At 53.2% G+C, this 16643-nt stretch overlaps 1 protein-coding gene across 2 annotated transcripts in view; it reads right to left on the reverse strand.

Annotated features, from left to right (window-relative positions):
- ARRB1 (arrestin beta 1) overlaps positions 1–16643 on the reverse strand; it is a 76906-nt gene that overhangs the window by 39634 nt on the left and 20629 nt on the right. The window contains exon 1 of one of the 2 annotated variants that reach the window (XM_055549098.1): positions 419–604. The exons of the other annotated variant lie outside the window; for it this stretch is intronic. Coding sequence (XP_055405073.1) covers positions 419–423 — 5 coding nt within the window. The 5' untranslated portion in view covers positions 424–604. Of the gene's footprint in view, positions 1–418; positions 605–16643 lie in introns of those variants that run through there. 2 annotated transcript variants of the gene reach the window in all.

Here is a 16643-nt window from a genome sequence, read left to right on the forward strand (position 1 = left end):
GTGGTGGCCCATCCCTGCCCTGTGCCCAGCTCTCTGCTGTAGCCTCCAGGGCCTGACCTCCGCCCCCTCCCAGGACCCATGACAAGCAGTTCCCTTGGTAACTCTACCCACCCAGCCACTTTAGCTGCCACCGGATGCTGGTAAGCCAAACCTCCGTCTCCAGCCAGACCCGCTCTGACCCCAAAGCCACTAGCCTTGGGACATGTGTACTCCGATGTCCCCAGACTCCTCACACAAGTCCCAAACAGACTTCCTGTCTGCCCACACCTGTTCCTCGCCTACACTGTCCCCGCCCACCCCAGAGGTCAGCACACAGGAAGTGTTCAAGGTGAATCCCAGAGATAAAGGAATGCACTATGTAAATCCTATAAAGAGAGGACAAAACAAACTTCCTCATGAGGCAGATAGGAAGTCTTACCCCATTTTACAGATGAGAGCCCTGAGTCTCGGTGGAATTAAGGGACGAGCCCAGGAGCAGAAGCCGAGGCAGGTGGGGGCTGTGTGGGGAGGAGGGAGACCGTGGAAGACCCAGCGCAGGGGGCTGCAGGCGGCAGCAGCAGGCTGGAGCAGGCCCGGCAGGATCCAGGATTGGCTCTCCCAAGCCCCGAGTGAGTGGGTTAGTTACAAAGAAAAGGAAAAGGCGTTCCTGATACGCGTCCTGTTTCCTCTTCTCTGGGCTTCTCAGGTCTTGGAGGGCGGATGTCTCTGGGCTCAGAGCACTCAGCCTGCCCACAGACAGGCAGAAGGTGAGGGTCTCCCAGGCCCTTCCCACCCCAGCAGTTTAGCCTGCAGGCAGACAGGGGCTCCCGAGTGACCCTCGAGTTTTGCTTTCCAGCCTGGAGGAGGCTCCCTCTTTACCCCCAGTGAGTACTCATCACAGCCAGCCACCTCCTTCCATCAGACTGCCACATGGGAAGCCTCTTCCGTGTCACCTTTACTTGCCAGGGGAGCCCCTCTAAAGCACCCCCTTCTTCCCTGCCCCACGGCAGCCTAGCCCAGTATTCTGCCCAGCTCTCTCTGTGGCTATTGCCTGTAGACCAGGGCTCCCCATGAATCAGGCCAGGAAGGCAGGGAGCAAAGGCAGAAGCCGTCAAATGGGGCTTCTTGAGTGAGAGAACAAGATGAGCCTCTCCCATCAGAGAGACAAGGGGCCTTCCTGAGGACAGAGGTTGAATCTCCTCTATCAGATAAGAATTCCCCAGGGAAGAAAGTGGCCACGACTCCTCCATCAGATAGGAGGCCCCTGCAGACAAAGTTAATGCTTCCACCCTCAGACAAGGGGCTGCCAGAAGGCAAGAGGGCTATGTCCCTTCTGTAAGATAAGAAGTCCCAAGAAACAGAAGCCACGTTCACCTCCCCGCTCACCACCCCCCTGCCCTCCATCAGACTGGTGCCTCTCCTGAATAAGACCATGCCTCCTCCATCAGACTATGAACCCCAGAGGGCAGAGAACGCCCTGTCTGCTGCCTCCTCAGCAGTTTCCAAAACAGACTTCACTTCAGTCTGAGACACAGAGAAGGACATCCCCCTAGGGCAGAACTGGGGGAAGTCTCGCCCACATATTCTCTTGCACAAGACCCCATATGCCAACTTCCCATTCCTGCCCATGACTGAAAGGAAACCGTTCTGCCATCCTTAAGACAGCCGTGTGTCTGGGCAAAGGCTAGCATCTGTCTGTTTCAGTCAGGAATGTTGACTTCTTGAGAGATGGTGATGGAGCCGACTGGGAGAGTCTTGACAAGAGGGTACCCAAGACAGGCCATGCCCCCAGATCCGGGTGAAAGTGACCAGATGTGTGGGCTGGATGGATCTATGCTCCTGACTCTGCCACGAAATGGGCAAATCTTTTCCCTATGTGGCCACTAACACTCCCCCTCCATCTCCAAACTCTGCTGGCACCCACTGCTGGCTAAGTGGCAGGAGGCGACAGGGAGGAGGGATGGCAGGGCCGGGCCCCGCCTGGAGGATATCACTGCCCTTCCCCAAGGGCCGCCCCTGAGCCTAGTGCAAGTTGCCTCTGTGATCATCTTCCCTACACGTGCCAGCTCCAGGGAGCTGCTATTAGTTAGCATCGATCCACAAAGTGCTTTGCCGACACTTTTTATGAGCTCAGCTTCACCCGGAGCCCTGGGGGCTAGGAGCAAGAGGCGGAAACCGAGCAGGCAGCCCAAGTCCCTGGGCAGAGAGCGAGGAGCAGCTGAGCCCCAAGATCAAGACCCAGACAAGCCCAGGACCAGCCAGTACTTAGTGAATGTTAGCTGAAGAGTATTGACTGAAAAGCAACCTGACTGGATTTAGTAACTGTATCTGGGTATATTTTCTTATAAAGAAATAGTAATAATTATTTTCAATATAACCTATTGTTATTGTTATTCTGCAACCCCATGATTTCCCAGGCAATACTGGAGTGGATTGCCATTTCCCTCCCCAGGGGGTCTTCCCCAACCAGGGATCAAACCCATGTCTCCTGCATTACAGGCAGATTTTTTTTTACTGCTGACCCACCTAGTCAGGTACTATTCTAAATACTATATTTAACTCATTTAATCCTCACAAGCACCCTGTAAGGTAGATACTCTCATTCCCCACTCTATATATGATGAAACACAGAGAAATTAAATTACTTTCTCAAAGTCACAGAGCAGAAATAAGAAATATAAGCAGTTCAAACCATCTACTTGATATATGAGGAAGTAAAAATATAGTAACACTTCTGGGTTTTAAAAGAATTAGATACTGTTGAAAGGTACAATTTATCCTAATTGTGCTCCAAACCAAATACTTTCATTATTGGTCATCCTGCGGTATAGTTCCAACGTAAGAGGTTCTCTGAAATAGCTGTATTACAGATGTAAAATGTACACCTGTCAACTCAAAATCATGAAGAAGTTACCCTTCTTTTGAAACTTTTAACTGAGTAGTTTTATTAAACTTGAGAAAACAAACCCCCAAAACCACAATACCAATATTTTAAGATTTATCATGTATTTATTTGTCATATGCTAAGTATTTGACCTATTCCTCCTGTTTAATCTTGAGGACAACTCAAGTAGGGAAAAAGCATTATTCCTTCTAGGGGGGCTTTACCAAGCCTCCAGGCTGAGGGCACTATCTCATACACCTCCTGTGTGGGCGTGATCCAGTGGGAGTTTGCCCCCCAGGATGGGAGCTGCTCCAGGGCAGGGACTGTGCACCAACAAGGGGCCACATAAAGGAGCTGTGGGCTGGGGTGAGGCAGGCCTGCTGCCTCATCAGCCTGTGCTTTAGCCATCTAGAGTGTTCAGCGAGGCCCTGGCACACAGTTAGAGCTCTGTCAGTGGTGATGATATTCACCATCATCACTATCCCCCACAAGAAACAGACTTGCTGGGAGGCCCTGGACAGGTCCCTGATGGACAGGGTTCAGCTGGATCATGGGCTCTCAGTGAGGGTCACGTTACCTCGTACGGGTCCGGGCAGTACAGAGGAGGTGATGGGTACGAAGAGTTTCTGGGAGGCCAGAGTGCTGGGCAGAGACCAAGGCCTGGTATTGCTGAGCATTTTTAAGAATTGCATTTCCATGACTTCCAAGAACACACAGGCTTGCAGACGAGGTGAGCACAGTGAGGCCAGCCAAGAGCAGCTGCCCTCAGTGAGACAGCGAGCAGGGAGGGGCATTCTGGGGCACCTCTGAGCCTCTCCCCTCGGTAAGCCCCCTTCCACCTGCTCCTCACATGTCTTTGGGGGTAAGGTGGGGTGCGAGAAACCTGCTGGGAGGATCAGTGCTAGGCCTTAGCCACCAATCTGTCTGGAGCAACAGCTCAGTACCAGCTCCACCTTCCCCAACCTGGAGAACTCGGGTCATCTTTCCTCAAACCCCAGGAAGACCATGCAAATATTGAAGGAAATGGAAGAGAGTAATTGGGAACAGGGTCCAGATCTCTACCCTGGCACTTCACGGCTCCTCACCTCACTTATCTTCACCTAGGTAAGACCACCTCCAGGGTGTGGAGGGGAATGAATGGGCTGATGTCTGCCTATGCCTGGAACATAATCCAAGTTCACTACATGGTAGGACTAGGGCACTGAGAGGCACCAGAAGTGCCAGGATGAACAAGACCGCCCAGGGCTCTGGAGAGATGGGGGAAGACCAGAGAGGAGGTGGAGGCACCTTTAACCACCATGCCGCATCTCCCAACATTTATCCGGCCCTCTCTGTGTATCTGGTGGGCCTGAGGCACTGGGATATGAGCCTGCTGGGGATCCTGGAGTGTGGTGAGTGAAAGTCGCTCAGTCGTGTCTGACTCTTTGTGACCCCATGGACTATACAGTCCACGGAATTCTTCAGCCCAGAATACTGGAATAGGTAGTCTTCCCCTTCTCCATGGGATCTTCCCAACCCAGGGATCAAACCCAGGTCTCCCACGTTGCAAGCAGATTCTTTACCAGCTGAGCCACAAGGGAAGCCCAAGAATGCTGGAGTGGGTAGCCTATTCCTTCTCCAGCAGATCTTCCCGACCCAGGAATCAAACTGGGGTCTCCTGCATTGCAGGCGGACTCTTTACTAACTGACCTATGAGGGAAGCCCAGGGTGTGGTAGGTGAGCTTATGGAATACACTCCTTAGGGCCTCAACAGCCTCTCCCCCTCCCTTGGCTCAGGTTTCACTCTCTCCCAGAAATGTCATGGCCAACATGGCCCTTTGGTATCCTGATTACATATAGGAGGTCCTGGGCAGCAGGCATGAGTATGTACATCACAGAAAGTGAAGGGCTCTTATACATGGATGAATGGCCACCTGCTTTGAGCAGAGTCCCTGAATCTGACTGAGTCCCTCATGGGAATCTGCTCGATTCTAAGGACTGGACTGCCACGTGGGGACTTCGCCAAGCCCAGACTCCGGGAGATCAGCTCCCTAGCGCCTTCACCATCCTGCCTCTGCTCTACCACAGCCACTGTGGCCTTGAGAACTGGAGGGGCCTGTGACGAACGCACTGCCCGCAAACAGTGGGGGAGGCCCACTGTGAACAACCATCCTTGCATAAGGCACCCACAGAGGGTTAGAGAGAGGGTAACTCGGGGGAGGGAGCAGCTTCATTCTTCCCAGGTGGACAGGGGGCTGCTGAGAGAGTTACAAAGAGCAGGTGACATCTGAGCTAGGACTTGAAGGATGATTAAGAATTTGCCAGGTCGTCAAGGTGCAGAAGAGAGAACGTCAAAGTGATGTGCATATGCACGGAATCACACATCCTTATATAGCAGAGTGTACATTTCAAAATCACTACCTCACTTGAGTCTCTCAAATCCCCGAATGGTGTTATTACCCCCTGACACACACACACACCCACACATGCAAATAAGAAAAGAGAAGTGCAGTGAAGGCAGATGAAGGTGACCAATTTCTGGGCAGAGGGAAGGGGCGGGGATGTATGCTGGCTGAAATGGCCCTCTTCTCAGGAAGGGGACAGTATTCCTCTCTCACTTGCAGTTCCCGCTGGCCTGTGACACCCCCCTCCCATCACCAGCATACATACACACTCCCTCGGACCCCAGGGCCTCTTAGAAGGAGCAGCTGGCACACACACGGAGCAGCACGGAGGAGGCTGAGGAAAGGCTGACAGTTCTCCAAGGCTCAGCCAGGAGGCCGGCCTCACCCTCTCCCACTCCCCCTGAGCGCTGACAACCTCACCTCTCCCTCTGTAGATCTCCTCTGCCCTTCTCTCCAAGCAGCTGCCGCCAGCCTCTCCCTCCCCTCCCTCCACCCATCGCCCTCCCCAGGGAGCAGTGAGCTCAGCCTTTCCCATCAGCCATCCCTGGGAATGATGGGAAATGCTCAGTGGGCCAGGAACTGAAAGGAGGCCTGGCTCCGAGAGGGAGGGGAGAAGGGAGGCTTTTCCGAGGGCTGTCGGGGGGCATCCTCAATTCTGCTGCTTCCTATGCATCCCGGGCTAAGGGTGCAGTCTGCCTGACCATAAAACACGCTCGAAAGAAGGTGGGATCCAACTGTTACAATGGGCCTCTTTTTTCAGCTGGGGACTCAGAGGCCCAGAGAGAGGACTGAAGAAAATGTGTCTAGGGACTGACTGCCATGTCCCTGGTACCGTTTGATCCTTTCACAGTTCTCGTCTCATTTAATCCTCATAGCTACCCTGCAAGGAATGTGTGACAGGCTGAATCACGGCCCCCTGAGATGCTCACATCTCAATCCCTTGCACTGTGAAGCTGTTACCTTACATGGTAAAAGAAACTCTGCAGACATGATGTTAGTTAAGGATCTGGAGATGGGAAGATAACCCTGCTTTGTCTGGGTGGACCCAGTGTAATCACAAAGGTCCTTGTAAGCAGGAGGCAGGAGGGTCAGAGGGAGAAAAGGCAAGGTGAGGATGATGGAAGCAATGAGAGAAACTGGAAGATGCTGTGCTAATGGCTTTAAGATGGAGGATGGGGCCAGAAGCCAAGAAATGCAGGCAGCTTCCAGAAGCTAGAAAAGGCAAAAGAATGGATGCTCCTCTGGAACCTCCAGAAAGAATGCAGCCCTGCCAATCTGTGATAGGACTCTGACATCCAGAACTATAAGAGGATAAATGTATGTTGTATTAGGCCACTAAATTTATGGTAATTTGTTACTGGAGAAGGCAATGGCAACCCACTCCAGTACTCTTGCCTGGAAAATCCCATGGACGGAGGAGCCTGTAGACTGCAGTCCATGGGGTCGCTAAGAGTCGGACACGACTGAGCGACTTCACTTTCACTTTTCACTTTCATGCAATGGAGAAGGAAATGGCAACCCACTCCAGTGTTCTTGCCTGGAGAATCCCAGGGACGGGGGAGCCTGATGGGCTGCCGTCTATGGGGTCGCGCGGGGTTGGACACGACTGAAGTGACTTAGTAGTAGCAGTAGCAGTACAGGAGCAAAAGAAGACTAACAAAATAGGTAACCCCATTCCCATTTTGCAGATGAGGAAACTGAGGCTCAGGGAAGGCACGTAATGTTCTCAGGTTCTGCATGCTCCCCTCCATACCACACTGGCTTACTGGGCATCTCCATGAGCTCTTAAGGGTGGGAACCCCCTGGCCAGGGCACCAAAGCTAGGGGAGAGTCTGAGGAGGAGGTGGAGGTCTGTTGCTTGTAGGGTCAAGACCAAGGACAGAGGAGGGATCTGGGGAAGGTAAAGCCCTGCCTGAAAGGGGCTGCATTGTGACTGGGGGCTTCTGGGGCCAGTGGCTGAGTCCTACCCTGCCCCAAATTGGGAAGCAGGCAGGCATGTGACACAGAGGAAGGGCCCTGGCTATAAAGCTGGGCTCGGGGAGCTGAGTGTCTTCAGCATTAACAGAGATGAGATGAAATCCCCCCATTATCTCTCTTTGATCTTGATAAAATCCTTGGGAGAAGGTTCCATATCCTTCTTCCTACATTACTGGTGTGAAAAAGGAGGTCCTAGGGTTTCGTGACTGGCCCAAGTTCTCACAGTGGCTAAGAGTAGAATCTGGGTATTCATAACGTCCCATATAACAAAAAGCATCAAACCATGATGAATGGCTTTGAATGCTGCTTGCCTGACACTGTGTTAACTATCATTGGCATTTTTCTCAGTCATGCCAGACACAGACTTAATCAAGTCCTTTCTCCGCCTCAAACCCCTTAACTGCTCCCCACAAGCCCTTCACAATCTGGCCCCTGCTCAGCCCTCCAACCCTTACTCCACCACACTCCCTCACACCCCCATATCTTGCAGCCACACTGTCGGTCAGTTCTCTGGAGCCATCAAACTTTTTCCCCTTCCCACAGGGTTCGGCACCTCTGCCCGCTTTGCTCCAGGCCACTTGTGGTGGAGAAACCACGGGTCCTGGCCATTCCTGCTCCTCCTTGTGGGTAAGAGAGAGAGAGCAGGGCCAGGGGTCACGATGACAGGCCTGGGAGGCTGGAGCTTAGAGGGCATGGGTAAGCTGGTATTATTCTACACAGTAAAGAAACAGCGGCCTGGAAGTGTGTGGCAGACGTCCCCCCTGGGGACAGGCCCTCCCAGAGACACAGACCATAGGCCACTGCAGCTGAAGGGGCCTCTAAGAATGGCGGGTCCCGTCCTTCAGGGCACAGAAAAGTCTGGACTTGACCCCAGTTTCACAGTGTGTCACTACGGGAGTAGGAGGCAAAGCTTTGGGGTCTGCCACTCACTAGCTGGGTGACCCTGGCCAAGGAAAGAGTCGTTCTGGTCCTCCCCTCTGAAACGGGAATGGCAGTGCCTTTCTCTCCCTGAATGCACGGGAAGCGCCTGGTGCTGTGAAGACGGCGATAAATCAAAGTTGTGTTCACCACTGAGAGAGCGGGACCTGAACTCAGGATGCCCATAGGGGAGCTCACTCCCTCTCTGTGACACAGCTGGGGGGTTTAATTTAACCTGGGAGAGCACTGGAGAGGTGGGCACTCAGCTGTCTCCAAAGCCACTGCTTCTGGGCCCCCAATGGTGGTCCTTGATCATCTCCAGAAGAGGGCTTGTCAGCCTCATCTGTCTTACAGTTTAAGAAAGGACTCACCCAAGTGAGCTAGCTTAGGCTACAGGGGCTCCTAATTAAAAACCTGGGCTCCCCTGTGGTCCAGTAGTTGGGACTCCACATTGCCAATGCAGGGGGCATGCATTCAATTCCTGGTCAAGGAACTAGCATCCTACATGCCATGCAGCTGCGTCAAAAGATTAAAAAACAAAACAAACACCAAAACCAGGGATCCCACTTGCACACCAGCAGAGGGAAACAGGAATCAACTCTGTACCGAGCGCTTCCTGCCGGTGGTGCTGTGGTGGGGCTTGTGTGTGCTCATCTCACTAGACCATCACCACAGCCCACCCAGAGGGGATTAGGAGGCCCGTCTACTCAAGAGGAAGCAGAGGTTTCCAAAGGGAGAAGAACTTGGCCTGTGGCACCAGCCGGCAAAGCCACATTCCTACTCTGCTCCAGGAGGCCTCTGGGCAAGGGTCTGTTTCTACTGCAAATTATTGCTGTTCTAGGGCCTTTGTGAAGGGAAGGGACCCAGACTGGGAGATGCGGCCCCACAGTGGCCTCCTGCTCCACCTGCGGCCTCTGTGGCCCATGCCCTCCCTCCAGCCCTCTCATCTCACCTCAGCTTCCCCAGAGACCTGTGGTTAAAAACTGTGAAAATACCACAACACTGTCCAGCCCCACACCAAGTTCACATCCAATCCAGCTCAGATTTTTGCTCATCTGGCACTTCCTCAGCTTCCCAGGTGACGTTAGTGGTAAAGAACCCGCCTGCCAATGCAGGAGACATAAGAGACATGGGTTTGATTCCTGGATCAGGAAGATCCCCTGGGGGAGGGCATGGCAACCCACTCCAGCATTCTTGACTACAGAATCCCATGGAAGGAGGAGCCTGGTGGGCCACAGTGCATGGGGTCCAAAGAGTCAGACACAGCTGAAGCGACTTAGCACACATGCGCACGGAAAGCCTTCAGGGACCCCCAACTAGGGCAGATCCCCCTCCCTTAGCACCCCCAGAGCACTCTCACAGTGTTCATCTCTTGATGTATCCCTGCTCCAGACCGGAAGCCCCATTAAGCCAAAGACAGTGTATGTTTGCTGTCATGGCATCTCCAGAGGTGCGGGCCACATGGCCTCTGGAAGCTACCCCATACTAGCCTGGGCCAGGCCCCACGCCAACCACTGAACCCACATGTAACATTTAATCCTCACCATCACTCTAGGCAATGGAGATTATCACTCCCCTGTACAGATGAGGACAGTGAGGCTCAAGGAGGAAGTGACTTCCCCGAGGACACCCAGCTAACCTGGAACATGCTGGGACCAGTTTAATAATCTGTGGTCCGAAGTGCAGAATGAAAACGCAGGGCCCCTTGTTCAGATTTCAAGACAGAGACAGAAGAGCATTAAACCAATCAGAGGTCCTCCTGAGTTCAGGCCCCTGAGTGAAGGCACAGGTTACACGCCCCTGAAGCTGGCCCCTTGGGCACCCATGTGCTCTGACTCCAGGCCCAAAGCCAGGCTCCTCCCACTGAAAGGCCCTTGGGCATCAGACAGTGGTTCTCACACTCGAACATACATCAGAATCACCTGGGAAGCTTGTTGAAAACCAGCTTGCTGAGCTCCCCCACCAGCATTCCCATTCAGTAGGTGAGAGGTTGGCCTGGGAATCTGCATTTCTAACCACTGCCTTTCTAGAGGTGATGTTGCCAAAGCTGGTGCTGTGGCCTGAGCGCAAAACCACTACCCTAAGGAATGCATACATAACTGGGGCATTTTGAATCCAGGGCCTCCAGGAAGGAGAGGTTTCAGGTGAGTTATCAGGGCTGAGGGTGTCCAGTATCCTTCAAATCATTCTCAGGCCTCAGTCCAAAAGCCTGGCTCTCCTCTAAGAAGGGGAGAAGGATGGGGAGGACAGGGAGAAGCAAGGAGGAAAAAAGGAAAGCTTTCCACAGGTTACTTTGTTAGTTGTTGTAACAATCTTGAGAGGTAACATCTATTATCTTTATTGTAGAGGAAACTGCAGCATAAAGAAATCAACAATTTGCCCAGGGTCATAGCCAGGAAGTTACGGACACCATGACTAAATCTAGTTCTAGCTTACCTGTTGTCACAAAGCCTGCTTCAATCAGCTGGCCCTGATGGGTTCTAATCTCACAACCAACTCGGCCCAGGGGAGCAGAGCCAGTAGCCTTGGGTTAGATTCATATAGTCCTAATCCCCGAATAACTCTGACAAGCCCTGGCAATGCCCCAGGGCCCTCCACACATGGTGCCCTTCAAGGCCAGGCCCAAAGCACAGACCTGGGACCCAGCTGAAGGGGCCAACTTCTGACAGCATTTCAGCAGGTCAGGGTGCCCACTCCCAGACTGGAGGTTCTTCTCATATTCAGGCCCTTATCTGCAGCCTCCTCTCTGGTCACTTACTCACACTCCAAGCCCTAGATCACACACCACCTGTCCTAGGATTTGCACAGGCTGTGTTCCTTCTTCCTGGAATGCCCTGCCTGTGTGTCCAACTCCTATCCATCCTTCAAAACCCCAGGTCAGCTCTGCCTCCTCTGAGAAGTCCTCCCTAAGCACCATTATGCCACCTTCTGCTTCTCTAGCTGCTCTCCAACCATTCATTCTATAAATATTTACTGAGCATCTGCCCTGCTGCAGGCACAGTGCAAGGTGCTGGCGAGGCAAAGGCCAGACCAAGCTCTATCAGGTCAGGGTACAGGTCTGCTTTACCCCATAAGCCTCTGCAAGGAGGGCAGACAGGGCAAGGGGTGGGTGAGCAGAGAGGGTTCTCCAGGGAGTGACGTTAGCTCAGCCGGAGATTTGAAAAGGTGAAGATATGAGAAGTAGTACAAACTCTACACTCCAGGCCCCTGCCAAGTTGTGGGGAGCAGCTCCCCAATGCCCTTGGCAAGCCCACAAAACTACTACCAAATGAACATAAGACATGCTATGTACCTCTGTGCCAAGGGTCTGTGCTGGCTGTGGGTTCCCCAGGAAATCAAGGCCCAGAGGGGGAAGGGATGAACTCCAAGCAGGAGGCAGCCCTGAGTGGGCCCCTCTGCCACCTCCACCAGGAGATGTGGGCTTTCAACAGTGGATGGAGGAGGAGGCAAGGGTGCCCTCCCTCTGATGTCCTTGCCCTGTGGACCCCTCCTCTGGGGGCAGAAGGTATTAAGGGCACACTCTGGAAAGCCACAACCCGCAGAAGCCCCAGGCAGGAGAGGGATGGCTGCGGCCTGCCCAGGGAGGGGAGAGGCTGGAGTGGAGCCAGGCTGGCAGAGGAAACATCTTGAGAGGCAGGAGGGAGGAAGGGAGGAGGAATAAGAAAGGAGGAAAGAGCCAGACATGCAAACACCTCCGCCTCCTCTTTCCAACCAAAACAGAATCCCCAGCAGACTGAGACCTGTGGGGAAGGAGACAAGAAACGAAGCTGGGGCCTCAGAGGGGCGGGTGGCTGGGAAGGCACCCAGGGGCTGGAGCCTCTGGAAGTTCAGTAGCCCTGCCAGGCATGGGGTAGGGGCAGGGGAAGCCCCCTCCATCACCAGAGCCCACCCAGCTCTGTGCCGCAGGAGCCGAGGATCAGGGAGGAAGGGGATGGGGACTCGACCAGGTCACTCCTATTGCTCCTTCAAGGCCCACTCAGGTACCAACTTTTCCCAAAGTCCCTGGGCCCCACCCCTGGGCTGGGCTGGGCTCCAACCGCAGACAGAACACAAACTCAGAAAGTACTGTGCTGCGAAACTGATCTGATGGGGGAGTCCAGGCCCAGTCCTTAGAAAGCCCACAGCCTGGTGGGAAACCCAGGGAATTAATTCAAAGGAGGGAACAGTCCCAGGCTGCGGGGCGGCTCTGGACTCCCAGACGACCAGGATCTGGCAAGCACCTGGTGCCAGTCCACAGAACCTAAGGGAGGTCTTTTCCTCTAATGGGACACACTGCTGGGATGGGAGTCAGGACAGAGGAAGAGGGAGGCATCATCTCTAACACACAGCCCCACGACGCGCGCGTACACACACACACACACACACACACACACACGCGCGCTCAGCGCCAAGAGCTGAGGGGTTTCCAGGGACCCGGGCTCTGGGCCTTAGACAAATCAATCCCCTGATGTCTCCAGGTCTCTCCACTCCCTCACCTGTACCATGGGGGCTCCTGTCCCCCACCCCTTCCTCCCTGGGAAGGATAGACCTCCAAGTAGGTGAGAACTGAGGCCTCTGGTATGGCTTCAGCACTTGGGAGAGAACCTCATGCCCACCCCACCCCATCCCTGCTGGCACCCTCCTTCCTCGGGCCTCCACCCGTGGTACAGAGCCTGGGAGACAGAGGATGCAGACAGAAGAGGAGGCACCCTGGCACCCAAGGGGGAGAGTGGCCCCAGAACAGATCCACCTTCTGTCTGGGGGCCCTTCTCTCCTTCCTCTCTCTCTGCTGGAGGAAAGCCCCGCCTCCCCACACATCCTCGCCAGCACTGCGATGACCTTCGTCTGGGTTTCCCCTCATCTGACTGACTCTAAGCTGCTGGAATGCAGGGGTTTTCTTTCATTCATGTTTTTTTTTTTTTTTTTTTGGCCACACCGAACAGCGTGTGGAGTGTCAGGTTCCTAAGAGTGATTAAACCAGAGACCCCTGCATTGGAAGAAGGAGTCTTAACCACTGGGCTACCAGGGCAGTCCCTCATTCACTTTTTTATCACAGCGAACTAATCCGCCTCAGTTGAAACCTTCACTCACTAGAGGACATCAGTCAAATGACTCCCCCTCCCTCAGCCTATTTCCTCTTCTAAAAAGAGGGGACAACAATAGGGCTTATCCCATTGGATTGTTCTGAGGAATAAGTGTTCTTAGCGCCTGTTGCCCAGTAATACATATTTTGTTGTTGTTGTTAAGTTGCTCAGTCATGTCTGACTCTTTTGCAATCCCATGGACTGTAGCCCACCAGGCTCCTCTGTCCCTGGGATTTCCCAGACAAGAATACTGGAATGGGTTGCCATTTCCTTCTCCAGGGGATCTTCCCCACCCAGGGATTGAACCAACCTACATCTCCTACACTACAGGTGAATTCTTTACCACTGAGCCACCAGGGAAGCCCTAATACATGTCAGCTCTCATTATTAATAATCGTAATCAACAAATATTCATCAGATGCCTGTTGTGTGTCAGACGCTACTGGCCACAGTGACTAGGGCAGATCCATGCAACAGCCCCCGCCTGTATGAAGTTTCCCTTCAGTGGGAAAGGCAGCGGGGCCTTGTGTTGCCCAACTCTGGGAGGATGCATGGCACAGACCATAGTGCCTACGGCAACCCCTGTACACGTGCAACACAACAGCCCTGCAAGAAAGACAGCAAAACGGAGCCAATAGTACAAAGTGACTCTCGGGCTACATGCTGTCAGGGGCAGGGCTCCACCAGCGGAGGACCCATCAGCCTGAGAAAGTCAAAGCTTCCCCAGCAAGTGACAGGTGTGTTAGGAGCTGAAAAAGAAGCAGTGATGTAATTCTGGAGGGGGCCAGGGTGGGATGCTGCACTGAACCAAAATGAAACAGAACCTTCAGTGGGAAGGCTCTGGGGGAGGAAGGCGCTGAGGGAGACGGGTAGGTGAGGCCAGCAGGGGCAGGGCAGCAGGGTCCAGTCACCAGGTGGCCTGGTCAGGAGGTGGATTTCACTGTTACAGTGATCAGACGGCAGCAGGGTTTCAGTGAAGAACAGACACGAGGCAGCTGTACTTTAATAAGCTTGCTTCGGCCACTGGCTGGAGACTGGAGGGCACAGAGGCCATAACGCACTCAGGGAGACTAGCAAAGGGGCGGAATTAATAAGGAGGCTGCCCCAGGTTCAGGTCCCGGATCTGCCATTTATTTGATAGAAGAGAGATCACAACAGCATCTGCTTCCTTGGGTTGTTGTGAGGATTAAGTATTTTTAATATACCTTTTGGCCATGCAGTACATAAGATCTTAGTTCCATAACCAGGGATTGAACTGGAGTTCCCTGCCTTGGAAAGAGGCGTCTTAACCACTGGAGCACCAAGAAGGTCCCTGTTGTGAGGATGACATAAGCAATTTCATGTGAGTAAAGAGCTTAGGACAATACCTGGCTCGTGGAGAGTGCGGTGCGCTTAGTTGATATTATTCATCCAGGTGAAAAATGAAGGTAGCCTAGATTAGAGAGGCAGCCATGAGAGAGAAAGAGTGGGACAAGGCCAGACGCCAGGGATAAGATCACCAGGTCTCGCTGGAAGCACCCAGCGGCCGCAGCCTCACACCAGCTGCAACTACAGGAGAGCCCTGAGCTGGAACTGGCCAGCTGAACTCTCCCCATGTTCGTGACCCATGGAAACCGGGAGATAAAGAGATGAATGTTGTTGCTTGAGCTACTAAGTTATCAGGTGATTGGTTATGTAGCTAAAGATAAACGGAACACCTCATGTTGAGAGTTACCTAGAGGGAAACTCCTTTCCCCCAGAGGGAAGAAGGTGGCACTTACGGGCAGGAAGGGAGGAGGTGGTAGCGTGAGCCTGGGACCTCTGCGGCCTCCAGCATTCCACCCTCCAGAAGCGGTCGGATGACTTTAAAGCTAATCATTCCGACATTATTTACCATAGCAAAAACCCCGAAATAACGTAAATGCCAAATAAGGGGATGGTTCAATAAACTGCTGAGCAGTCACACGAGGAACTCTTATGTGTCATTAGCAAACACGGATATTAGAATAAGTTAATGACACGGGAAATGCTGAAGGAAAAAAAGCAGTAATCCAAATGTCATACACAGCTTAAGCGCAACTGTGTCTGAACACAGGTACGTGCATGCACACGAGGACACATACACACATAATAGCAAGGATCGCAAAGACCAAAAAAAAATTGTTTTGTAAAGTTCTAAGTCACGAGATTATGGATGACTGCTATCTTCTTGTCCAAATGTGAAGCATTTTGTGTTTTTAAAATAATTACCGAACGATAAATGTCAGCTCTTTTAAATGACCCCTCAAAACTCTGGTCACTCCCGTCTCTAGGATGACAGCCTGGTGAGGCTGGTGAGGGTAAGGATTGTCACCTGCTTTGGTCGTGCTGGTGTCCCAGTGTTAGAACAGTGCCAGGGACGTGGCAGGCACTCAGCCAGCATTTGCTGAATGAGGGAATGAATGAATGGCACATATCAGAGGCAAGGCATCCCGGTGAGTACAAAGCAGCCTCTCTCATCGGCCCTCGGGCAGGAACCAGGTCCCACCCACTCTGTCCCCAGGGTTCAGCACAGGGCCTGGCACAGAGCAAAGACCGATGAATGAGCGAAGGGCTGAATAAAATGAATGTTCTGGCAAAGAAACCCTCCCTGATCACAGTGTGCCGAGCTCTCCAGGTCCGGGAACAGTGTCTATGAGAATGAGATGCCTGTGTCTTTGAGAAATAAGGGGAATACGAATACATTGGGGCTTTCCAAGACCCAGAGAGCCTGGCTTGGCCTGACTCTGCCCCTCCCCTCCTCTCCTTGTTCAGCTGCCTGCTTGGTACCTCCTTCCACCACCAGGGGGGCAGTTCTGGAAGGCCCGACTCACGCTACTCAAGACATAGCTTTGTTTTTAAAAGGAAACTGAGACAGCAAGCTCCTTCCTGGAAGGACTTTTCTGCCCTTCTGCCCTGAGACAACCTCAGTGACAAGCATCTGGGAAGGGAAACCAATGGTGGAGACCAAGCTGGGATGAGGGGCGGAGGGCAGGTGGCTGGAGAGCGAGGGATGGGGGGTGGGGGGGGGAGGGTGTGGATCCAGGTGTTGGAGGATGAGAAAGGGGAACAAGCGCTCAGCAAGACTTTGCTGGGGGTGAATGGGAGTGCAAGTGGCCAGGTGATTGTGTGTGTGTGTGTGTGTGTGTGTGTGTGTTGGTTGTCCCAGGGAGGGGGTAGGGCATATGACCGTGCAGAGGTCAGTGGAAAGGGTGGAAGGAGGTACCAAGACTGTGCCATAGACTGGAGGTCCCATAGACTATGGATGGCAACAGAAGAGGTGCCCACAGGGTGGCAGCAAGAATCAGATGGTTTGAGTCTAGGAGAGCTGTGGTCAGACTCTGCCTGAGTGATTACTGGGGGGTGGGGAATACTGACGGGGGCTGGTCATACCCAAAAGTGGGCAGGAGCCCAGTCCTTGAAGGCTAGAGCTCAGGAAGG

The sequence above is a fragment of the Bubalus kerabau genome, chromosome 15 (genome assembly GCF_029407905.1).
Source record: "Bubalus kerabau isolate K-KA32 ecotype Philippines breed swamp buffalo chromosome 15, PCC_UOA_SB_1v2, whole genome shotgun sequence".
NCBI lineage: Eukaryota > Metazoa > Chordata > Mammalia > Artiodactyla > Bovidae > Bubalus > Bubalus kerabau.